This window comes from Condylostylus longicornis, unplaced genomic scaffold, assembly GCF_029603195.1.
Source record: "Condylostylus longicornis isolate FDR11 unplaced genomic scaffold, ASM2960319v2 ptg000022l, whole genome shotgun sequence".
Lineage (NCBI taxonomy): Eukaryota > Metazoa > Arthropoda > Insecta > Diptera > Dolichopodidae > Condylostylus > Condylostylus longicornis.
This window is the reverse complement of record NW_026577991.1, coordinates 2,547,143-2,573,038: the sequence shown is the minus strand read 5'-3', so window position 1 is coordinate 2,573,038 and position 25,896 is coordinate 2,547,143. Positions and strand designations below refer to the sequence as shown.

General features: G+C 26.1%; 1 protein-coding gene across 1 annotated transcript in view; it reads left to right on the top strand.

Moving 5' to 3' along the window:
* Positions 1-25,560, top strand: part of LOC129606885 (DNA-binding protein D-ETS-3-like) — a 61,154-nt gene extending 35,594 nt beyond the window's left edge. The window contains exons 5-7 of the mRNA XM_055517502.1: positions 14,885-15,074; positions 22,865-23,070; positions 25,242-25,560. Of these exons, the coding sequence (XP_055373477.1) occupies positions 14,885-15,074; positions 22,865-23,070; positions 25,242-25,375 (530 nt within the window). The 3' untranslated portion in view covers positions 25,376-25,560. The remainder of the gene's footprint in view (positions 1-14,884; positions 15,075-22,864; positions 23,071-25,241) is intronic.
* Positions 25,561-25,896: the final 336 nt, after the last annotated feature.

Here is a 25,896-nt window from a genome sequence, read left to right as displayed (position 1 = left end):
AAATTTTTTAGTTTCTACCTTTTATCATTTTGTTCATATGTTATATTGACTTGTACGGCGGCACACCTTATCTTCTATTCTACATATAGTAAGACGCAATTTGTTTCCCTCAAAATCATTCCCTCTTTTATATAATTTTAAATAATTTTTTCTTGTAAATCTTAAATTTCACTTTATACATTCAAATTTGTAAGAGAAAAAATTTTGTTTACGTAATTAAATGAATTGGTTAAAACAAAAGAGGGTAATTTAGTTAGCTGATCGATTCGTTATTTAAAACGATAACAAGAATAAACTATAAAAAAATAAATTATCCTTTATTTAGAACTATTTAAATATTTTTCATATCAATTTATAAAGAATTATCATGCAATCAAAAATACAAAAATTATTTTGTATCATGTAAAATTGGTTAAATAATTTTCATTTTCTCTATTAATACACCACATTTACGAACATACATACATACAGAGAACATAGATACATACATAAAATTAAAAACACCCTCACTATATATTGTTCCTTTTTTTAGAGGTCAAAAATTTAAAAAAAAAAAAAACATGTTAAAAAACTATATATAACACTTAATATTATAAAACAAGGATATTAAAAAAAACAACGACAACAAAGCAATAATATTATTGTTTAGAGAGGGTTGGTTACACTATAAATGAAAAAAACTAGAAAAATGAGAAGAAAGGAATAAAAATCCTTTGATCAACAACAACATTAACGAAATCCAAAAAATAATCATAAGAAAAAACGAAAGAGCCAATTCTTGTGTGATTTAAAAATGCGTGAACAATTGATTATATCTCACCTTTGTTGCGGTTAAGGATGACTTACCACATTATAATATTAGTCCTTTGACGTTATTCTCTCTTTTTTACATTTGAATTCTTTTTGAATTTTTTTTTTGCTTTTGGGTCTATTAACAATAATGATGAGGGTGAGTTTTAACATTTACACTACATGTTCGCTATGGTATAAGAAAAGAACCCCTTTCAAATGAATGTTGAATTTTAAGTGTTTTCTACATATACAAGAATAGAAATAGAAATGAAATCATGTTTTTAATTTTTATTTTTTAATATTTTGTAAATTGATTCAAAATTGTTGAAATAATACATTAATACCTACATGAAATGGATATTATTTATTTTATATTATTAACATTGAGTCACAAAACTCAATATGTCCCAAAATGTGAATTTTCAATTAAAAATATTAACAAAATTTATGGTATGGTTACGAGTACAATATTAAATATTGACATGTAAAATTGCTAAAATTACAGATTTTAATCACTAATATTATCTGTGTTTTATGTGATCACTTTTGCATCGATATGCTTAATACATGTTTTACTCTCCGTGACTGTAAAGCTTGTGTATATAAGGCGGAAGAAATGTATATGTCAACATATTGATGTAAAACTCCTCGTGTATGCAAATACTCTTATTATATTGCGCCTCTATTTTAATAGCATTGTTTATAATTCACAATATATAAGGCTACGTTTGTAAATCGACTTAGATTTAAAAATTATGGCTCATTTTTCTAACTTGTTTGATGCAATTTGTATTAACTTATAAATATTTTGTCAATATTTTAAAAAAAAAAACTATAAGTCTTTTATATGTTTATATAGCATATTTGCCCAACTTTTCGTTAGAAAACCTGATTATTGAAAAAAAAATGCACTTAGGACATTTTCACATTACATAAATCACAAAATAAATTTAAGTTTTAATTGATTCATTTTCGAATTGTTTTTGAAATAGTTTCTTTTATATTTTTCAACCTATTATATAAATTATGATATTTGACATATTGTATTGTTGATATTTGACAACATGTTTTTGTCATTCAAATATTTTTTATGTCATAAATGTCAATATTATGTCAAAAAATTAAAAACATTAATTTATTTTGTATGTTTTGTTCAAAGAACACGTGAAGTTTTCGAATAAATTAAAAAATATATTAGCTTACAACAGTATTAGCTAATTTTCGGATAATATTAATTAAATTAAATTTACAAGAGTTGTCGTAATCTTTTAAATAAATCTGACAACTGTTCCACAATATATAGTGTAAATAATTACGAAAAATTAGTAATTCACAATAGAATGAGATTTAAAATACTTCCATCAAGAAGCCGCTTTGGCTTGAAAAACATTCGGTTTTTCAATTTAATTACCATTTCGACATTGGCGAAGCCTATTTTATGGTAAAATTTTGTTAATAAAATAAATTTTATATAATAAGAAGCAACAATTATTTATTTCATGCTCAAAATAATTACATATTACATGTTATTCCTTAATATATATTATTAAACTATTCAAGGATTAAATTTTAAATCGTAACAGAAATCAAAACATAGAATTCATGAATTTACATTTCAGTTATAATCGGAAAATTATTTATAATGGGTGATTTTTTAAGCTTTGAATTTATTAAATTTAAAGAAAAACACGTAAAAAATTAAATTAGTTCGTCCGGAATTCACTGTATTCTCCATTTAAACACTATTAATATTGCTTTCAAAGCTATATAAATGTGGCGGATAGTGCAAAATTGACAAATTTAAATTTAAAAGTAATTGCTTTTGAAACTTATTGTTATTTAATGTTTTTGTCAAACGATAATTAATTGAGAGCAAATTATTCGAATAGTAATCTCTTCATCACCGAAACAAATTTGACGTTGACAAAAGTTATGACGAATGTCACAAATAAAGTGTCAAGAATAAAAACATGACAACTAAAATAACAAAAAAAAACATATTTATATTCGGAACTACACCTTAATAACCTTTAGAATACACAGTTCAAAAAACATTGAATGTCTCAAAAAAGTTCCCCAATTTATTAGTCATAAGCAATTTTCATACCACGCGTACAGTTTTATCATTTAAAATAATAATTTCATTTTTAGTCAGCTATTACTAGATAACGGTAAATCTGATATCAACCATATATATTACATTTATGCAGGAATGCCAAATGAAAATCAAGTTGCCAGTAACGCGTTACTCTAAATTTAACATCTTCAAAACTCTTATTGATTTTTTTCAGACAGAATTTTTTGTATCTGATTTTCTTTAACACTAGACGTCGTAAGACTAGACCCTTAGACATCTGAGCTCATTCCTTCCACAGAAGAATTTTTTTCCTAAAAAACCTCCAAGCAATTACTCCCCGAGTACTTTAACACCAATTACGGGTGACCCTGTATTATACGAAATTTATAACACAGCAGTCATTATGTTTCTGATTAATGTACAAGACTAAAATAGTAACAATAATAGCAATAATAAGAACAAAATAATAATTTCAGAAAAATTTATGAAATTTTTTTACAATTATTTTTTTTTTCCTAAATTATACAAGATTTTTTTTTTTTAGGATATTGCCAAAAAATTGTTTCAATAAGTTCTCTTTGTTTATATGAAAAAATATTGGAGGGGAGGGGAGGGGAGGATTACACTTCACTTTCATATTTTTTTTTTCTTTTCTTCTCTTAACGATTTCTTAATCTAACGACATATACATGAGTTAATAACGATTTCCTATGTACATTTTTTAACTCTTGTATATTTGATATTTTTTTTTTTACTTGATTTGATCCCATAATAATTTTTACTTGTTATTTTTGGCAATTTTCGATAATAGTTTGTTAAAGTTAATGGTGTTGTTATAAAAGTTACAAGAACTAAAAATTTTATAAAAATTTATTTAAATGTTATACTTGTATAACATTATGTAGGCATTATATTGTTCGTTCATTTTCTTTATATACCAGATATTTGGCAGGGAAAAGAGATGGAAAGAAGGTTTGTTTTTTGATTTTTCTTGTTTATATATTTTTTTTTTGGGTAATATTATAAAGAAATTTGTGGAAAATGTCTGAAAGACTTATTAGATGATGACATGCAAGTTTACAATTTAGATTTTTTGGTTAAAATTTATTTCTATCGTTTCTATATAGCTTTTAATTTTTTCTTCTATTTTGTTTTTTTCTTGGTCATTTAGAATGATATAACATTGAAAATAACTGTATAAAAGCTAAAATATATTAAAATAAACGATATCAGAACAAGTTAAATATATACAAAATGAAGAAAAAAAACAAAAACAAGAAATAACCCTCTGGGACATTAGTCACAGCCAATTTTTGGAAGAATAAAAAATAAAATAACAATAAAAATTAAAAAGGAACCATTTCCTTTTTCTGATAACCAAAAAAGAAAAAAATAAAAATTATACAAAATACCATGGAAAAAAAAAATTGGAAATTAAAAACGAAAAAATTTGAAGATTTAAATTTTCTTGGTTTTCCAAAACAAAAAAAAACAAAAAAAATAACAAATCACTCCAAATATATTTTAATTTCTTTCGATAGTCGTTCTTCTTATTATATAAAAATTTTGGTGTAGAAGACCTGAAAACCTTATGGTATAATTTTTTTGGCAAATATTTTTTATATTGTTAAATTAGGTGAAAGCTACACTATTTCACAATTTATATTTGCTATACAGTATTGTTGTTGGAAATTATTTTGTGATTAAAAGAGATTGGTGAAATTTTTCTACTTTTATAAAAATTGCTGATTTGAGGTCTCAATTAATTTTCAAAGAATAATAAAAAAAAAATTAAAACTACTCTATATAAAAGCCTCATTATTTTTTTCTAGATTACATAATGTTAATTAAGTAATTTATCAATGATATTTATAGCCTTATAAAAAATAAAAATTGTGATAAAAAGTAAAAAAAAAAATTTAGAAATTCTTTATAGTCTTACAGTGATTTATTTTTATAGTCTTTCTAAAATATTTTCATGAAATCTGAATAAATTTCTATTAGATAAATTTTGTTTTACTTTTCAATATAAATTTTAATAAAAGCCTTTAATTTCAAAATTCCAATCAATTGGTAATGAAAATAAATGAGTACATTTGCAATTTTGTTGTTTTACATTGAGGGCGAGCAAATTAAAGTAATTATGCCAATTTTCACATATACTCTTTTTCTAATAATCTAATGTACAAAACTTACTTAACAAGATATTGGAGCCGGGTATTAAGCTGTCCCTTTTCCCTTGTACAGTCCAGATTTTCTAGAATTTTGTTTGCAATATCTGCCTTCACCGCCTGCTTGCTTTTCGGCCAAGTGTCTGATAAAATATATTATTTGCTCAATTTTTCCGACACTAGCAAATCATCGCTCAGGATGTCACAAAACCGATATGTTTTGTCAAGGGTCGTCCCTGAAATATTTGCTTTTTGTGGATATCTGTCGACACCTTAGTCTCTGGAACATTGAATCAATTGGCTCACAAGTAAGAAAAGACATTTCTTAAAAGGCGCAAATCCACCAATATTTGCTAATTTCAATAAGTTAGTTCGTAACTTTATCTGGCTGCCGTATACTGGATAATATGCTATCAGGCGATTAACATTGTAATGTCTAACTTTTTCGCGAAATATTCTAACTGCATAATAGGATTTTATTTATACAAATATCCGATGTAGTGTATGGAATATCTATATTCCAATAATATGAGAAATTAACAGTGCAAGTCCTTCTTAAACGAGGTCATTTAACAATAGAGGTGTTACGCTCCTAAAACGTTGATGATTTTTACAATATATTTTCGAAAAATTGTGATGCTTTATAGTGAAGCACTAAATAAGTGGTAAACTCCATCTAATACGAAATATAACCATGAGTCCAATAGCAAACAAGTGCCGTGAGGGAATGTTGAAAAGAACTCTAAACATAGAATTAAGTATAAAACTTTCACTGCAAACAACCGCCGTATACTGGATGAAAAGAAAACAGTTTCCTTATTAGACGATTAAAATTGTATTTAAATTTATTCCTTAATATTTTATTTGTTTCCTTTGCTTAGAAAACTTACGTGGACGTTTATTGGAATATTTCCCCTGATGATAGCCCTTCGACAATTTTAATCAATTATCATTGATGTTTTAAAAATATATTACCTGTGTTTAGACATGTTTACTCCTTGCATTATTTCGCCTCATTTTTTTTCCATATGTTAGGTAACACCTCCTCAACTACTCCATATTTATTTTTCATAAATACTCAGTTGAACACAACTCATATTATCATTTTTAAATTGTATCGCACCATTTTCCACCGATCTCTTGAATATAAATGAAATGTTCCTCCGCAGAATGTCTTCTCATCCCAGATCTACCGACACTACTATTATGGGTTTCATGTTCTTTTCTATAATGACCTACAATAAAAAATCAGTCAGATTAGTAATAATAAAATAGCTCCTAATTTTGGTTAGTATTTAAATTTTCCAACTAAATAAATTATAAATTAATCAGCTTATAAGCATAATTAAGTTACAGTCCATATTTAACTGAAGTGTTGGAAAACAAAATATTCTTTTAAAACGAATGGAACCATTATAAATGCACTCATAAATTTTCCGATGTTACTATTACTTTATCTTTTACAAGTAAGGTGAATTACTTAAAAATGATATATTCGTCTTGTAGAAAATTGAATTCACCCAAAATAATAATTACATATCCATGTCCATAGACCCTAATTTCTCATTTTTATATATAAAAAGTAATAAAATTTTAGCATAACTTTTAAATTTATTACATTAGAATCTCTCTAAAATTAAAATTAAATCTAGGTACGTATAAATCGTTTGTACCATAAGCAATACCTTTGTTCGCGATTCACTATTGCTTATGTAGAATAATTTGAATTTAAATTACGAATAATTTTTAGAAGAACTGGCAAGTAAGGTGCTTTGCCATTAAATGTAAGTGCCAAAAATATTTGACTTTTTGACAGTAAATCCAAGCAATAATGTAATCTTTAATAAGCTTATAAGGAATATTTTTGTATGTATTTTAATTGTATATTGTGCGCTCGCTAAATATCATAAATTTTCGCTTATTTTAACTTTAATAAATGGTATAAAACCGTGAAATAAGAAAATAAACTATTCTAGGGCATTATATACCTATGCAGAAAAATAAGTAGAAAAATAAAAGAAAAGAAAAATTATGAAATATTTTCACATAATTTTTCTCTATGATTTTTTTTTTTTTAGTTTTTCTTCCACAAAGCCCCATATTCCGTGCTAATGATTCATAAATTATGAATAAATGAGAAAAAAATTGCAATAACAATAAGTATAAGGAAAATTCGTTCATTTAAAAATCTTTTCCATCATATTTACAGTATGGAACGTTGCCACTGTTAAAATTCCTAAAATAAAATAAAAATATGAAAAAATTCGAAAAACAAAAAATCAAAGGCCGTTTTGTAATATAAAAGATATGAAAGATTTCCAAAATAAATAAGAAAAAAATAAAAAAACCATGGTGTGAGAATGAGACGAATATAGAGAGGGAATAGATGGAGAATAGAACAAGGGAGAGGTATACAGTATTTATAGAAAAAAAGAAGAAAAGAAAAATAAATCAAACCGGATATATGTCCGGATTAAAACGTTTTTGGAAAGTTCACGAAACTTGGGCACCCGTAACATTAAAGCACCATTATAAATTTCTTTTTTTGTTTTTTTATTTTTTGATTCTCATTTCAGTCGTTTCTACTTTTGTTGAAAACCATATTTTTTAAGAAAGAACATATAACCTGCACTGACTATTAACAACAAACGCCATTATAGAAATGAAAAATATGCTTTCATTCAGGACGAACAACGAAACAAAAAAAAAATATTAATTTTTTTTTTCTATAAAAATATTTTTTATATTTTCTCATCCTTTTTCTATACCTTTCTCTTCCCGCTTTCTATCCTCTTTCTCTATATCATTTCTTATGTAGTTAACACATGATTTCTATAATGGTTTTAATAATGTATATATATATAGAGTTGTAGATGGCGCATATTAAAAGTCAGTCCAGAATAGCACATCAAATGATTCATATATAAAAAAATAAAAATATGAGAAGAATAATTTTCATTTTCTGAAATGGCGGACTCTATGCTATACGTACGTAGAGAGAGAGAGAGAGAGAGAGAGAGAAATGGTCAGAAGAAAAAAAAATTATACGAGTTCATATAAAATAGAAAGGAAAGAATAAATGAATTTTTGATTTTTCCTTTTGTATTTAAAAAGGAAAGGCGCTAATTGAAATATCACAAAAAAAAATTATTAATATAAAATTATATAATATATTCGACATACATATGTACATACATATCGTCTAATATAATAGGAAAAATATTATTCATAAGTCCGGCAAGATTCAACTAGAATTTCATGAATTTCTGTTTGCAAACCGCGTAGAGTTTTTATGTAAGTGTTAAGTGTGCGTTTGACCAGAAAACTTCGTCTCACATAATATTATGAAATAATAATGGGTTTCAAATTTTGTAATATAAGAAAATTTCTGTAACTATATAGAATTAAAATTTTTTTTTTGCACGTCCTCTATAAATCAGAAGCCTGTTAAAAATCAGAAAAATAATAAAAGAGAAAGGAAAAAAAAATGTAAGAGAAATTAATAATTAAAACGCGTGTAAAATCCTTAAAATAGTTTATAAATGAAAATCATAAAATTTAATTGGTGAAGAAAAGGATAACGTTAATTGAGAATTGAAAGGTGATTTTTTTTTTGATAACATTATTAACTCCATTTTGTTTTTGTTTTTAATTTTTTTTCTTTAAGCTTTCGTTTTGGAAAACTACTTATATGAAAATGAAAGCATGCGTGAAATTTTAATAGAAAAATATTATTAAATAATTTGAAGTAAAAATTAAGATTTTTAAGAATTTTCGACATAAGCCACGTGACAGGGATTTGATTAGTCAATAAAGTTGAAATTATTCGATCGAAAGGAAAATGGAGCGAATTGCATTTACAGTAAGAGAAGCGAATACAGTTGATATATGGATGCTTCCCAAACGATTTTAAATATTTTAGAAAATATAAATTGCGGCTTTCAACTGTATGATTTACAGAACGTTAACAATACATGGATAGATAAAGAGAATTTAAAAGTAGAGGCGAATTGGGCACAGTAGTCAAAATTGAACGGTATAAAAATAAAATGTAGTGATTGCAACGAATCATTCATTAAAATTCGTTACAACTAATTGCCAAATGAACCGGTAACAAAAAAATTGAAAGAATATTTTAATAAAACTGAACCGACGAGAGGACAATTTTGGATCAGCGATATATCCAGGTTTTCAAACTAAAATCTTCATAAATATATTCTACTTATAAGACTAATATTTGGAGACGAGCAGAGCATTTTACATAAACACAATAAAGTACAATAATTGCAATTGTTGAAAATTTATAGGACGTAATCTTTGTTTCCACACCTAATCATACCAAAAAATTACCTTAATTAATTCTTTTTTTAACATACTTAATTTACTGCAATTTACAAAGTTCTACAAATTAAAAACAATTAATTATGCAATTTTAATATTATATGATCATTAAAAACTTCTAAATTCAAATAATTCGCACAAAATTTCCGGTTAATTACAAAAAATATTATTAATAAAGTACAATTTAATTAACATATCCTTAAAATCATGATTATATGTACAATTTTAAACTATAAAACAAAATTTTAACCTGCCATCTTAAAAATAAGAATAAGTTTTTGATGAAAATTTATGGCAGAACAAAGAATTCTTCCTAACCAAATCAAAGAAAAAGGAAAACTTCAAAGAGATTTCCGCCTTTTTTTTTTGTATTTAAATGAATTTACCTACTCTGTATACAAGTTACATACATGATATAATTTTTGTATAAACGTATACATAAGTAAGTACAGGAAACTATTTTAATATTTGAGCTAACTAAGTGCAAAATTATTAACTTAATTAACGAGGCGGCATAAAATTATTTTGACTTAAAAAGTAAAGAAGTTTACAAGTACTTTATAGTTCTTTTGTTATTATAGGAGACCTAAAAATATGATCAAAGTAACAAATTTTCACATATGTCATTACATAAAAAGTTAAAAACCAAGTATAGGAAACATGTAAGAATCATCATCGTATAGAGAGCTAGCTATTCTTAAATAAAAGTTTAGTATGGAAAACAAAGAAAATTTCAAAAGTTAAAAAAAAATTAATTTTTTTACGCTTATTTTTTAAGTCTTTTTGATGTTTTCTTGTTTTTGTTTTCATAAAGGAAAGGATTAAAAAATTTAATTACATCCTGATTTTATTATTAAATTAACGTTCTTAAAATACGTTCTTAAAATATACGTGAATAATGTGCATTTCTCTGTGTGTGTTTGTATGTTTATCATTGTATAATTAATATTTTTGTAATGTAATGGGGGGCAAAATTTTTAAAACTATACAAAAACAAAAAATCTTCTTACTATAGAGCTAATTTGTCATCCAAAGCTCTCCTTCTCTTCCCTTCCTCGTTATTACGAAAGACCTATAAAAAAAATAATGATCCTTTATGAATTTTGTTTTTCTTTGAGACGCGGTTAATTTTTCTTTTATTTCACGTTTTTCGCTCTTCCTGTAACTTTAGAGTGGAACACAAGAGCAACAACAACCAACATATGCGGATCAAAGTGAAAATTTAAAAATTCTTTGGGTGAAAAAAAAAATTGCTACTATCGTTGTTTTTTTTTCCTGCTTTTAATTTTGTTTCTGTTTTTTTCATTCGCAGATGAAAAGAGAAAACGAACTTCCTTTGAAAGGAAATATTAGCATTTTTCAAAATGACGGAACATGAGCAAAATACAAAAAAAAAAGCAAAACAACAAGAAAAGGACGAAATTGTTTTAATTTTTTTTTTCTTAAAAATTATTTTTTTCTTTTTTAATTTTCCCTATATGTTGGTATAATTAGAAAATTGTGTGCAAAAATAACTTGATTTTTCTTGTTTTTTGTTTTTGCTAAGATCCGGCAATCACTATATTTTAAAATTGCAATTAAAGAAACCAAAAACAAAAAAAAATTAAGATTTCTTATTTTTTTTTTTTTGGATTGAAAACATGGGAACTTTTGTCCTTAAAAAGGAACACCATTTATTTAAAAAAAAAAAAATAGAAAAAAATCATGCAAAAAGAATAAAAAACATAAGAAACAATTGCCGTTTGCCGACGGTCAAACAAGAAAAACAACATTTTTGTCCCTTTTTTATTTTGGGGTTTCCTTTTTCACCTTGTGGTTTTGTTTTTGTTATTTACACATATACATTAATGTATGTATGACAGGATATATGAAAATTGAGTTAATGATTTTTTTTATTAAAAAAATATTTAGAAATTTTTTATGAAAAATCACACTTTTTAAAATTTTATGTTGTTCGTAAATGTTTATGACGACTGCCTTGAAAAGATAAAATTCAGATGTTTCGTTGAAGAAAGTATTTTGGTTAGTACAATAACAACGACATAGCATTTGTATTAAACCCCGGAACACTTTCCTGAAATATTTTTTACAGTCGAATTCGGTATTTATTATCAAGAACATAATTGTAAAAACTGCCAACTGATTCCTTTACGTAGTGATGCTACCTCTCTCATACATTTGTCTAATACAATGATGGACAACAACAACGGAATAGGGAGAATCTGTCTGACTCCTACTGTTGTGTTGGTGGGGGAACAAAGTTCGCCTTTATGTAACACCAATTCTTCGGAATCATTATAAATCGCTTATAAAATTTGTACTAGTTTGGCAAGAATTCTGGTTTTTTTTTTATTTGAGTGCAGTCTACATCACGTCTAGCTTGATTGTGTCAAAAGCACGTTCAAAGACCACGAAAGCGTCGTTCAGGGGCTGTTCCGTTCTACTGATTGCTCGACTACCAATCTAATTGTGTTAAAGTATTCGGTGCACCCACACTCTAGTTCTTCTCTTAGGCTTTTGTTCAATTTTTCTACTATCCTATGACGATTACTGTTTTGGTTACATTATTAAGCACTGTTATGCCTCTTTAATTACGGCATTCTGATAAGTTACTTTTTTTGTAAACTTTCCAACTTTAAAAAGTTTAGCTAAAATATACCTTGTAGTCCTTCTGTTTCATTGAGCTTTAGCCTTCTAATTGCCTCCACTATTTCTCTAATGGTTAGTTTAGTGCCCCTCTTTCAATTGTAGTATGTTCCCTAATGTTTAATTTTTGGTATTCAAATTTCGGTAGATGTGTTGGTTTTCTGCCAAGTGTTCTCTCCAACTGCTTAATTGTTTTTGGGTTGATGTGAGTAGACTGCCATTCTTTGTCTTTATCGGTCTTAATGTTCAGTAGTTCTTGTTGGAGAGAATATTGGTTTTGTGTTATTATTGAATATTGTATTGTTTTGTGTTGTATTTTTTGTAAGGAATATTGGGAAATTTTTTTCGTTTGACATCCCATTTTTATTTTTGTTTATTCTGGATTCTACTGCTTGGATTTTTCAATGAAAGTCTAAAAAAAAAATGAAGGTGAAATTAATAATTTTATTGAAAAAAAAAATAAAAATAAAAGTTGGAGGACAAAAAACCACACCTTTTTAAAATTTTTCACTTTTTTTTATAGAAATTAACTTGTAAACTAAATATATTGTGAGTATTACCTAGTATGCAAGCATATTTTACGTACATACGTAATTTTTTTGTTGCACATGTATTAGTAATAAAAAATTTGTTAATTACACTTTAACATTTCTAATGGTCATATTTCTTTATTTAAAAAAAAAACAACAGTTACAAAGGAGCACAACATCAAAATAATGACAACAATAATAATGAAAAGAACAAGAAATTTTGTGTATATGAAAGAGAAGGAAATAATTAGTAATCATAATACATGCATACATTCATACATATGTGTTGTGTTCATGTATGTTTGTGATTTATTAAAAAAAATAATAATAATTTTTTTTTCTATTTTTCACTCTCTCTCCAAAGTAATTGAGTAAAATTTGAAGTTGTTGTTATAAATTAGAGCATATATAGAGAGTTGGTTGGAATAAAGGCGTTATAAGGGTGGGTGGTGAAAAATTAATGTTTTCAATGGTGAAAAACAAAAATGTTTTTCCATGTTGAAGCATTCAATTAACTAATATAATTAAAAAATAAAAAAAAAAATTAAAATTAAAATTTCAAATAAAAAAAAAAATTATTTCAATTTTTTTTTTTTTGCATTACAATTTCACTGTATGTAAATTAAAAGGAAATGTTAACTAAAGAGAAAATTTGTTACCGGAAAATAATAATAATATGAAAAAAAGGAAGAAAAAAAAACGCTATGAAATTATTGAAATACCTTTGATATTTTTTTTTTATTTCTTTTCTATTTTATTTTATATGCACAGAGGCATATATGCCGGAAAAAAAAAAAAATTCTTAATTCCGATTATTTTTTACGATTTATCAAAAAAAAAAAAATAAAGATTTTAAACTTCAGATATAACAGTAAAATAACAGTTATTTAGTTTAATTTAATAAAAACATTAAGAGCAATTTCAGGATGCAAGAATTCATTAAAAACTCTAATTAAAATAATTAATGTATGTGCACACCTAATTTTATTTAATTTAATTAAATAATGGTGTAGTTCAAGTATTTACGCGATTTAAATAATCTTAAAAGTAAATCTCTTAAGAAATTTAATTGAGTTTAATTGTTATTAAAGTGTTAATAAGAACCGAGAAATAACTTACCCTCTTGGTAATTTAATACAATCAATAATAAGCGCTCTCTCTCTCCCACGCCTTCCGCTACCTTCACTGTAATCACTTCTACACGGTAACAGTTATACTCAGTAATATAAGTTATACCTAACGTTCTTCTACTTTCCTTATTTATTTCTGTCCTCGCAAGTAGCGGTAGCATCCATGAATTTAAATTCCCGCTACAGAATTAATCTATCTGGTGAAATCGCTGATAACTTACTAAACTCTTTGCCTGCCAATACTATGTGGTTTTCATTCACCTAAGCAGCTGTTTTGGCTTCACTACATCATTTTATAAGAATAATTTGGATAATTTCAAAACAAGTCACACAGTTCCTTCACTGTACTTCATTCAAGATAATTACATTTTATCCGCCAATTGGGAGAATTATTCCATTACCAATTTTTTCACATTTATACTTTTCAATTTTTAATTTGAAATTAATTCTGTACTAAAATTTATTTTGTTACATAATTACTCAATTTTTCCAGGAATAAAAACATTTTCTATATATTTTATTTGATTTACCGTGTGATTATTTTTTACTATAATAATAAATTTCCAATTATTATCCAACTTTTATTTTAAAATAATAAAACCGCAAAAAAACCATTAGTTTACATAAATTTTCAAGTACTAGTTTTATTTACTATACACACATTCACATTTATGTATTTATTTTCAATTGAAATTTAGAAGAAATTGCGTATGTATTATTTATGTATGCACCTTTAATAAATAAAAAAATTAATTTCATTCGGAAACTAAAAATATAAATAATGAATGTAACATTATGGAAGTTCTTTTAGCTGTAGTTCGTTCTAATAAATTGACTAGATATTGGGTATCGTATAGATTGTAAATTGGGGCGATTGGAGTGACAATTCGCCTCCGTCCCGTCTGTGTAGTATTTTGCATATAGTATCCTACTCGAGATCAACATCTCTAATAAATCCAAGTAATTTTGTCGCGGAATATTCTGCAACGACATGCCCTTCAGCGAAGGTTCAACCAGACTGTCTCTTCTCTTATAGATCAACACTCAATACTTATTAAGGAGATGCAATGGGATCTCCTCCACTTTTCAATTCAGTATAGTTTGAAGAGAACATTGTCATTATTATATGACTTTTTTCATCATGAGCCCGTTCATTTACATTAATATTTAATGTTTATTTTTTTTTTTTATATATAGGATCAGGACAAATTCAATTATGGCAATTTTTATTGGAACTATTAAGTGATTCAAATAATGCTGGCTGTATTACATGGGAAGGTACCAATGGTGAATTTAAATTAACTGATCCAGATGAAGTTGCGAGACGATGGGGTGAAAGAAAATCAAAACCAAATATGAATTATGACAAACTTAGTCGAGCGTTAAGGTAAGTAACATTTTTTTATGATGTTATTTTTTTTAAACAAATTCTATAAAAAACAAAACAATTTATTTTTAAATCAAAGTTTTGATGACCCTTTTTAAACAACATTATTACCAAATTATCATTATTATTATTAGGACTAAAATATTTATAACATCCTAAATTTATTATTTGTGAAAATCCAATAAAATATAGGACAGAGAACAAAAAACAAAACCAACTAAAATAAAATAATTCTCAATTAATTACTGAACAAATTTGTACAATAACAAATTTATGTATTGTATATGTAAGTTTGTCCATATGTAGCTACAATGTACATATGAATTCGCATATGAATGGGAAATAAAGGGCAGAAAGGAACAATCATAATTCAATTTCTGATTGTTTTGTGTGTTAATAATGCGAAGAATTTCACAGAATCCTGCTGTTTTATTTTGACATAATAAAAAAATTCTTAAATTTTCATTTTCGTTTTGGATATTTTTTTTCTTTTTTTCAAATTTCTGACAGATTCAATAAAAATCTCATTTACTAGAAAATAAAATAAGGGTGAAATTTTTTTTTCTTTCTTTTCTTTTTAGATTTCTGTCTAATTTTTCACAATTACAAAAATAATTGATTGTTACTTGACATTCTGTCGAAATATTTAAATTCTGTCTGATCCTGTGTTTTAGAATTATTCTGAGTTTTATTTTCGCTGTTCCGATTTCGCACTATTTATATTATTTACAGCTTTTTCACTTCCCAATATTATTTTGTATTCTAATAATTGGTGTGTTCCTCCAGAGTAGCTTAGAGTAGCTTGAATTCCCGATTTGCTGTATTCCTCCAGAAGACAGACTATTCCAACTCTGGAAAGACTGCTTTTATATGAAAATCCTGTTAGAGATGTACAGAGGAGTAAAAACTAGGCTATAAATTTCAATATTTGATATTTATTTGACATTTATTTTTCGCATAAATATATAAAGTCATTTGCTAGAATAAATGTGCGTACGCTTCACGTAAAGGCCTTTCTTAAAATTTAAAACCAGTAAAACCAGGTAAAAATTTTAATTATTTCCGTGAATCTATACCTGGAACATCATACTGTTTAAATGAATATTGATAAGAAATCTATTTTATAATGAAGCGAATCCCATTAAAACGCCTACAAAAAAAAATATTATTTTTTATTAAAGATACCGTTCCTAAATCTTTTACATTTTTCCTCGTACGTATATCTTAATTGGATCTTATGAGATTTGTAATGATTACCACCCTCTCGCAAAACAAGAATGAAAACAATCGAGGTTTAAAAATGTTCAACTATTTTTATGGTATATTGGCTAAAAATGCCAAAATAAATTTTTTTTTGTCTCTATTGTATTCGTACATTGAATTATATTCGATTTTTATTTTAGAAAAAGAACATTATAATGCTTATTATAATAAAATTCTTAATTTACTATAATGATTTATAAATTTTGTATATGTATATGTGTGTATAGATTCGATTGTACTGTTTATGGTACATAGAATACTCAATTATATTGTTAGTAATATAAATTTAGAGTGGTTTTTCACAAAAAATATTTATTTCATCATGATTATGGTATTGTTTTGGAATTAAAAAGCAGAAATTTTCAAAATAAAAATAAGTGTTTAATGAAAAAAGTATTTTTGAAATTGATTGAACAATTTTTTTTAAGAGAGAGAGAAAGAGAATAAACGAACACTCTATACACACAATAATAATTTATATGTGACTAGAATAATATTAAAAGAGGTTCTATATATACAATAAAAATAATATATGGAGTGCTTTCAAAATAAAAACTATATACTGAAATTGGGTGGAACTAATTGATAATTAAGTATTGATTTTTAATGATTTCAAGAATTCGGAATTTATGTGTGTAAGATAATGATGAATTATTAAAAAAATTAGTGAAATATTTGTATTACTTATATACTTAAATCTTGATTGTAATTTAGATCAGAAATTGTAATTAGTTAAATACAATATACAAAGAAATTAGATTTCTTATACAAGTAATGATTTAGAAACAGTATAGATTATTAGTAATTGCAGTTTATTACAAAATTGAATTAAAAGAGAAAACTGTTAATTATAACGTACTTTGCTCATATTTCTTAAAGTAAAATAAAGTAAGAATATATTTGGTTTTAAATCTTACTCTATGACCGACGAATTATATGACTTAAAAATATGACTAAAATGTTTATTTTGAAATCATTTCAAGTGAATTTTTTCTCACGGATTCTGCCATTTTGTTTTTTTTTTACAACTTCACCAGAATTTTTTAAAAATATTCTCTTCGCTTAAAAAATAATTGCATATACACAATAACGCTTTATAGTTATACGCAACATCTTGTCGAGGCAGACTTAGGAGGCGCCTCAGCAGGTCGGACTTAGAAAGTGAAGACATTTACAGATTCCATAGAGAAGATGAGGAGATCTCAATACATTAACTTCAGAAGAGTGTGATGCTCTCGCTCCTAAGAGAAGGGAAATACTGATTACCTATTTTAGGCCTCACAAGGTGCCTCAAGGGAATAGATCCCGAATATGCCCAAGCTGTAACACTGGTACCCCAATTGCACAAATCTAAAACTCTATCTAAATATAAAAAAATTCTTACTGATTCCTCATGTCTCTTCACAGCTTAATAGGTATAGAGTAGGTAGAAGAAGGTGATTCAAGTTTGCTGATTCAAATCTATGTCAAACAGTTTTTTTTTCCACTTTTTCGCCTTGGGTTGGGACTTGTTTCAGTTTCTACATCATCCGACTATGTTCTGAAATTATATTAAAACACGTTTTTATTTTTATATGAAATATGAAATAACTATACCTTTGTTTAACGGGTTTTTAGAGATAGGATACTTCACAAGTTCCAGAACTATGGTTATCCATTAAAACAAGTAGCTTATATATTTAAATATAATTTATTGCTCTAATATAACACTTAGTTCGTATATTAAAATTCATATTAAGGAAGCAATTTCAATTAAAAAATATTTTAATTACCGCTCCTATATAGTACTAGTTATATAAATTGTTAATATGCTCCAAAAATAAGAGTTTAATTAAGAATTGCATTACACCAATTACCTTTTAATAAAAAGTTTATAAAATTTTCCGCATTCGCGTAAACCTTCATGCGAACGCAAATTATATTCACAAATAAAACTATTTCCGTTATCATAAAAATCATCCTAAATTCTATTTTCAAAAATTAAATCAAAAAAAAATATTTTATTTTTTTCCGTCATAATTTCGGCGAAAATATCTGAATTTCTTTTATTTTTATTATTTTTTATTTAATTTAGAAATTTTTTACTTTCAATTTAATTAATATTCAATTTCCCATATCATTTTTTCACTTTTTTTTTGCGATATTTTCTGATTTTTCCCAAATTGTAAGAAAATGGTTATAGTTTTTATTTTATAAAATAAAATTATTGATATTTTTGTTATATTTTTTTTTCTGTAATATTCAATACAATTTATTTGTATTTAATTTAATTTTCATAAATTTTTTTTTAAACGTTTATTCAATTATATTTTATCAAATATTTTTCCAAAAAAAAAAAATAAAAGGAAAATTAAATATAGAACGAATTTCGTTTATATTTTTGTAATAATTTATAATTTTTAAGATCCTAATGTTAAATCATGCAGTGAAAGACTACTGGAAATGTTCATGATAATATGAGAATATTAAAATTGATATAGCATACAATAGGATTGTAACTCGACGAAATATTTTAAAGTTTAACTATTGGTTTTGCTAAGCGCAACTGTTCGTTATAGTCTGTAAAATCATCGATATCCAATAAGAAGGTTCATTGTACCTTCCAAAGCATGAAGGAACGGGCTGATCGGGATGGGTCACTTAGTGTTGAGACTATTAAGCGTGCTCATTGGACATTGTCTCTCAATGGTATACTTAAAAGAATGTGTAAGGCGGAAAATGGTCTATAGGGGGGATGAGACGGCAAGACGACAACGCTACCACCCAATATTAAATCAATAGAAGGCCCGTCGGCATCCCTTCAGGACACTTTTCTCTCATCCAAATTCTTTGACAAAGTTTAGCAGATCACGCACGGATGCCCCAAAGAACTCCTCCAATCTTCAAACCAATATTTTTTTAAAAAAGGTCTTCTTCGTATCAGAACGAGGCATTCGCAAAGCAAGTGTCGCACTTCCTCCTCCACCCTGATGGGGAATACTGAGTCTACCTTTCTCAATGCGAGCAGATTCCTTCCTCAGTGCCAACAGATCCCTCATTCTTCCACATGGCTGTTGTCTTTGCACAAGTCTTCCCACCATCCCAAAGCAAGTTCCCCCCCGGCCTTCTAGTCTTCTCATCTATAATGTTTTTCAACTCACCCAAGGGCGGAATCGTCGAACACTGTTCATTTTAGTTCACCTAACTAAATAAATAAACGAAACGGCATGTTCATGTTCACTATATACTAATCCAAAATTTAATCCTTACAAGAATTTAAGAAATTATAATATGTTTTCTATATCCTGTATACTATATTGCATCATATCATAGTATATCCCTTTTTTATATCCTTCTATATTTCAAATATATACAAGGATATATAGTAACAAATATATGACAATATATCAGAGAATTTCCAAATAAGAAAAAAAATAAAGCAAACAAATACAAAAATCAAAATTGAGGGCAAGAACTATGAAGCTATATGTAGGAAAAAAAAAGGACAAAAACAAAATGTTAAAACGTTGCAAAAATAAAATTCTATAATCAAAACATTAAAACGCTGAAATCAAATTATTATAGAAAAAAGAAGAACTAAATAATTTTCATTTTTGCTTTTTGTAACAATTTCATTTTGATTTTCTACAATATTAAAGATTTTACAGAACATGTTTTTATTAATTCATTATTAAATGAACTGCTGGGTTATTACAGTAGAGTAAATATAGCACGAACTGTAAGTGAAATAGGGAAAATGTTGCATACTTTTGAGAAACTTTACAAAATATTTAAAATATGTGATGTGGCTATCACTCTTACCAGTTTTCTAAGTTGAATTCTTTAAATCTTCTAAGTGATGTGTGCTATCTGCAGAAAATGCAGTTTTGATTGCTGATTAGACTTGCCAACCCACTTTAAATTTGCATAAATATATAAGTTTTTGTCAATTTTTTCCATTCGCCAATAAATTTCTCGAAAAATCTGAAAACAAAATGTAATCACACAAAAAATCAATACATTTTTAATTAAATTTTCTTCAAATTTCGAACTGCGACAATTCGAAATTTGAACTCTTCATTAAACTGTACTTAATACAGACTGTACGCCTTATAATCGTTGATATTATCATTCGTATTATTCCTCCTGCATACTAAATATAATTGCAAAAAGTAATGATTTATCAAAATATTGAATAAATATTGCTTGTAAATAAGAAGGGGCGAATCGAATGAATGCGGGGAAAAAAATTCTCAAAATGAAATTATGAAGAGTATATAATTGTATATATAGGAAAGTTAAATAAAAACATCCTGTTGGGATTTTATTGGAAAAATATACCTGTCCGTCCGGTAAATCAAAAATGAGGAAGAAATACCATCAAAACAAAACAGAATCAACGAAAAATCAAATTGAAATTAAAAAATAAGTGAAGGGAATGAAAATGTAACATATTTGTGCATCACGATTGAAAGAAAAAAATCGATTTGTCATACAAAAACAACAAAAAAAAATAAAGTTAATTTAGTCCTTTTTACTTTTATGTTTTTTTTTGTTATTTATTTACTAAAGGTTTGTTGGACTGAAAATAAAAATTGAATTAATTGCTAAAAAATTTCTCATATAATTACAAAATAATTGAAAATTTTTTTAATTTTTTTTTTCTACAATTTAAAAAAAAATTCGAAAAATTAGTCAACATTAGAGTAATTTGCGAGTAGACGAGGTTCTTGTCATCATTTTACACAAAATCTTTTAAAAATTTTGCCTGTACATAGTAGGTTTACTGCATCTCAATTAGCGCAAATGTGTCGCTTTGCTATCATATACCATTTCATGGTCACCAGACCGTCATTGAACGTACGATTACATGTGGTCTATCTAAGTCCGCCGGTCCATTTCGTCTTACTTAAGATTTTAAAAGATTTCAGTCCTATTTAAGAAAAAATACTTTTGGAAATTCCTTAAAAAGCATGAAGGTAATCTTTAACAAAACCAAAAAAATTAAATTCTAATCCTCTTAATCTTTCAACTCTTTCATTTAAAGGACAATACGAAATTATACATGAAAATACAAGTTTGTCTTAATAACCACTTCTTATATTATATGCATAAATAACGGTATTTGTATACCATTCACAATAATGGTAATAGCAAACCATAGATGATATTATTGTATACATATATAAACAACCTTCATATACACTAAGGAGCCATTAAACTACTTAAGAAATTCATTCATCTCCATCATACAAAATAAAAACTTCATTGACAAAATATACTTGTATGTATACTTACATAACATATATAGAATTGCCACAGAATGGTACTTGTGTATCTCATATGAATGGTTTAAATGAAAATGATTTCATCAATTTATATTTTTTTTATCCTCCTATATTGCTATTGTCAGAATCATTAAAACACACTTGAATTTCGCACTTCTTTATTATTAAAGAAATATTTACCAAAAAAATATATTCAAAATCATGTTATCATTTTTAGATTTTACCATAGGGGTTTGCATGTATAACTCTTACATATTTTTTGTTATATAGAACAGGATTTTAAATGACTTTGAAGGATTTTTATGCCATTATAACAAATAAATATTAATGTACAAATATTAGGTATATTCTTTTTCTTTCTTCTACTTTTGTTAAAATCTTGTGCAAATATAAAGTGTGTGTAAAGAGCATAAAAAAAAAACAAATGTAAAGAGTTAAGATTGTCTATAACATTTAAAATTTGTGTTCATTTATGGTCAGTAAATTTTACATTGAAAGAATGGTTTGCCAAAAAGAAAACAGGGGAGAATTATTAAAGAAATTTTTATTTATAACAGATTTTTTCAATAAAATTATATCTATAAAAAAGCGTTTATTTTCATTATGAAATCATTAATTTTATTGTACGCATATTAAATTACAAGGATTTTCGAAATATTAAGAGCAATTTCTAAATTATAACATGTTAATAGAAATTTATATGAGTGAGAGATTGATTAAGTAGATTTCAATATAATAACAAACCGATTTCGAAAGAATAAGGTGTAAGGTTTCAGATTTTTAAATTAATATATCAATAAAATCTTCCTTACAAAACCATAATGACATATTTCGAGGCGCCACTGAAATTGTTGGTCGCCAGAATATGTAACATATTATTCTCAGACGCTTATTGATGAATAATTGCTATATTTTATACCATGAATATATTACAATTAGTAGATATATTCAATTAATAATCTCGAATGTGGTATATGTGTTGAAAGTTCTTATTTTTGCTCGGCGTCGCGTTTACCTTCACACTGTGTACTAATATTACTTTCCGAACGCCTATCTGAGCTTAACTATTCTGTTATATCTTTTTATATGCAGCCAATCCAAAATATTATTCAAGGAAAATATATATAACACTTTAAATCTTAAATAAATCTTTCACTTTCTAAATGTTTTTCATATTATTTTGACTCGCTACCACATTAATGGTACTCGTATATGTAATTAGAATTTTTGTATTAATATTTTTTTTTTAAATATTTTCAGATATTATTATGATAAAAATATAATGACAAAAGTACATGGAAAACGTTATGCATATAAATTTGATTTTCAAGGATTAGCAGCAGCAACACAACCAGCAAGTGATCCCACCTATAAATATCAAAGTGATATATTTATGACACCATATCATCATAGTGCAAAATTAAGTTCATTTATGAGTCCACATCATGGTATGACATCATCATCAGGTATACCATATTTTATATATTACACTTTTTCCTCGAAATCTCGAATTTTTAAGCATTCTAACTCCTTCTTGTTTTAATCCCCTTCAATTATAAGTAGTTAAAATGTATAACAGTTTTGAAACAAAAGAAAATCTAAATTATTAAAATTTGTTTTTGGCCGTGGAATAGAATATTAAATTGCTTTGAATAAAAATAAATTTTAGCGACGGTAAATCAATTCATTTCAAATTCACTGAATTATATATACTCGTACATATATATTTGAGTGCATATACATATTTGAGTGCCCTTAAATATTCTACAACACACCAATACAATCAAAATTTTCGAAAATAAATAATAAATTCTATGCTTTTTAAGTATGCCAATTTAATGCAAACAGCCGCTCCTTTTATTTTTCAAATATTCTCAATATAACAGATATATTTTCTATACCTTACTATATGTAGATTATTTATAAAATGTATATGTAACTGTAATAATGGTGTACATTACAGACAGGATATTTTAGGTCCTCATTTGTATATTCTTTAATCCTTCACAAGTGTGCGACCATTTTAAATGAAATAAAAATCATAATGAAAACTTAAATTCATATATGTTTGTATTGAGACTATATAAAAATATGTGTTATATGTAAGTATGTGTGATTTCTTACAATATTTTCTTATATTCTCTATACTAAAAGCTCTATACAAATAAGAATACAATTTTAAATGGCCTTACTCTAAAAAAATTTTTCTTTACTGTTATACTCTCCGTCATTTCCCATTCTTTATTTTATTATAGTTTACTTCATTTTATATCAAAATATTAATTTTCTTTGATTTTATTATTGATTTGATCGCAATATTCTTCTACTATTTTTTACTTTATCAATAGATATAAAACTATTGTTTAAATATAAATATATCTATACATACAATTAATATATTTTTTAAAGTTTCCATTTTCTATAAACAACTCTCTATAAATATCCTTTACAATATAAGCTCTATAAAAATGCAAAACAAAAAAAAATTGTAACAAAAGCAAAAGTTGAGTCCTTCCTCTTTGTCTCACTTAAAATTTTATATATGTACATTTATATTTTCATAAAGATATACGTATATTCAAAGTCAAATAGAATACATAAACGAGTATTGTTCCCAAATGTCTGTGTATTAGTTAATAAAAGTTTATTGAACATAATACCATAATTATGTGGAAGAAGGACAAAATACAAACCAACAAAAATGGGGAGAATATAAAATTTATTTCTATATCTGTACATTTATGCATATTTATACAGTATAACAGTTTTTGAATCATTTGTCAGGCTAGACTATACGAGTAAAAATCATTAATTTAAAATAAAAACTTGGAAATAATGTTTATCTCACACCTTTTCTAATATTATATGTACATATATTCAGTATAACAGTTAAAGCAAAAACTATTATACACTATTTTTTTTTTTTTTTGGGAATTCCACATTTAATATTATAGACAAAGAAAAATAAAATAAAAATATTTAGGTATTAGAATTTAAAAAAAAAAAACAATTTAAAATCTATACAAACATATTTATAAATATATGTATATATATAATATATTATAATCGAGTATACAATATTAACATATATATAGAAAATATATGGATAGCATAAATATACAGTAGAGGAAAAAACCACTTCCGTTCCGGTTACGAATTCGTCGGTTGCGACGGAAGCTTTCGGGAAATTTTCCACTTTGAGATTGTTTCCCATTTAGTAACAAATTTTTTCCTGTATTTATTTATCTGGTTTCATTTTTTTTAACTTATTTTTATACATATATATATTTATTGCATTCAAATCAATGTAAATATACATATGTTCATACTCATGGTTGTATATCAATATATTTAGAATTATATGATAGTTTATTCTTCTTCTTTATATTTGTCATTTGAAATAGTCATATTATTTATACATATAAAAATCATGTGATATCATTAATAGGTGTACAAACAATATGAAACTAGTAGAATTCTCAATTTTTACATTTAATTTTAATGGAAAATTAACCTATGTATAATTTTTATCAGGATTTTAATTAAAAAATTAAATTAACATAAATAACCATTTTTTTAAAACTCAAAAAGTTTTAAAGAAAGTAATAATAATAATTAATATTACAATTTATTTTAGCATCAATATTCCCAGCATCATCTTGGGGTAATTGGGGCAGCCCCGCAACAAATTTATATCAACCACATTCTATGAGTCATGTTGGTCCATCACATGTGGCACCTCATTTGAGCTCATATCCACATTATGCATGACCATCACCATCTGGTGGAGGTTTTTAATAGAAAAAATATTTATCTACATCACCATTGTGTATACCACCACCACCACAACCACCACCAGCACCAACAACAGGATCAGCAGTAACATCAATACCAGTAACACAATGTACAGTAGCAACAGCTACAGCATCAGCAGCAGCAGCAGCTGTAGCCGCAGCAGCAGCTACTACTTTAAATATTGAAAATTCAAATCATAATTATAATAATTACTATTATTATACAAATAATAGTAATAATAATTATAATTTATCATCAATTGCAGCTACATCACATCAAACAACACCAACAATTCCAACAATACCAACATCACCAATAGCAGGTCATACAAATACATCATCATTATCACAAACAATAGGAGGATTGGGAGGAACAACTATAACATCATTATCATCACCATCATCATCCTCACTATCATTACCACCACCACCACCGCCACCAACAACATCATCATCATCATCTTCATCATTACCACCACCAAATACTACAGGAATAAC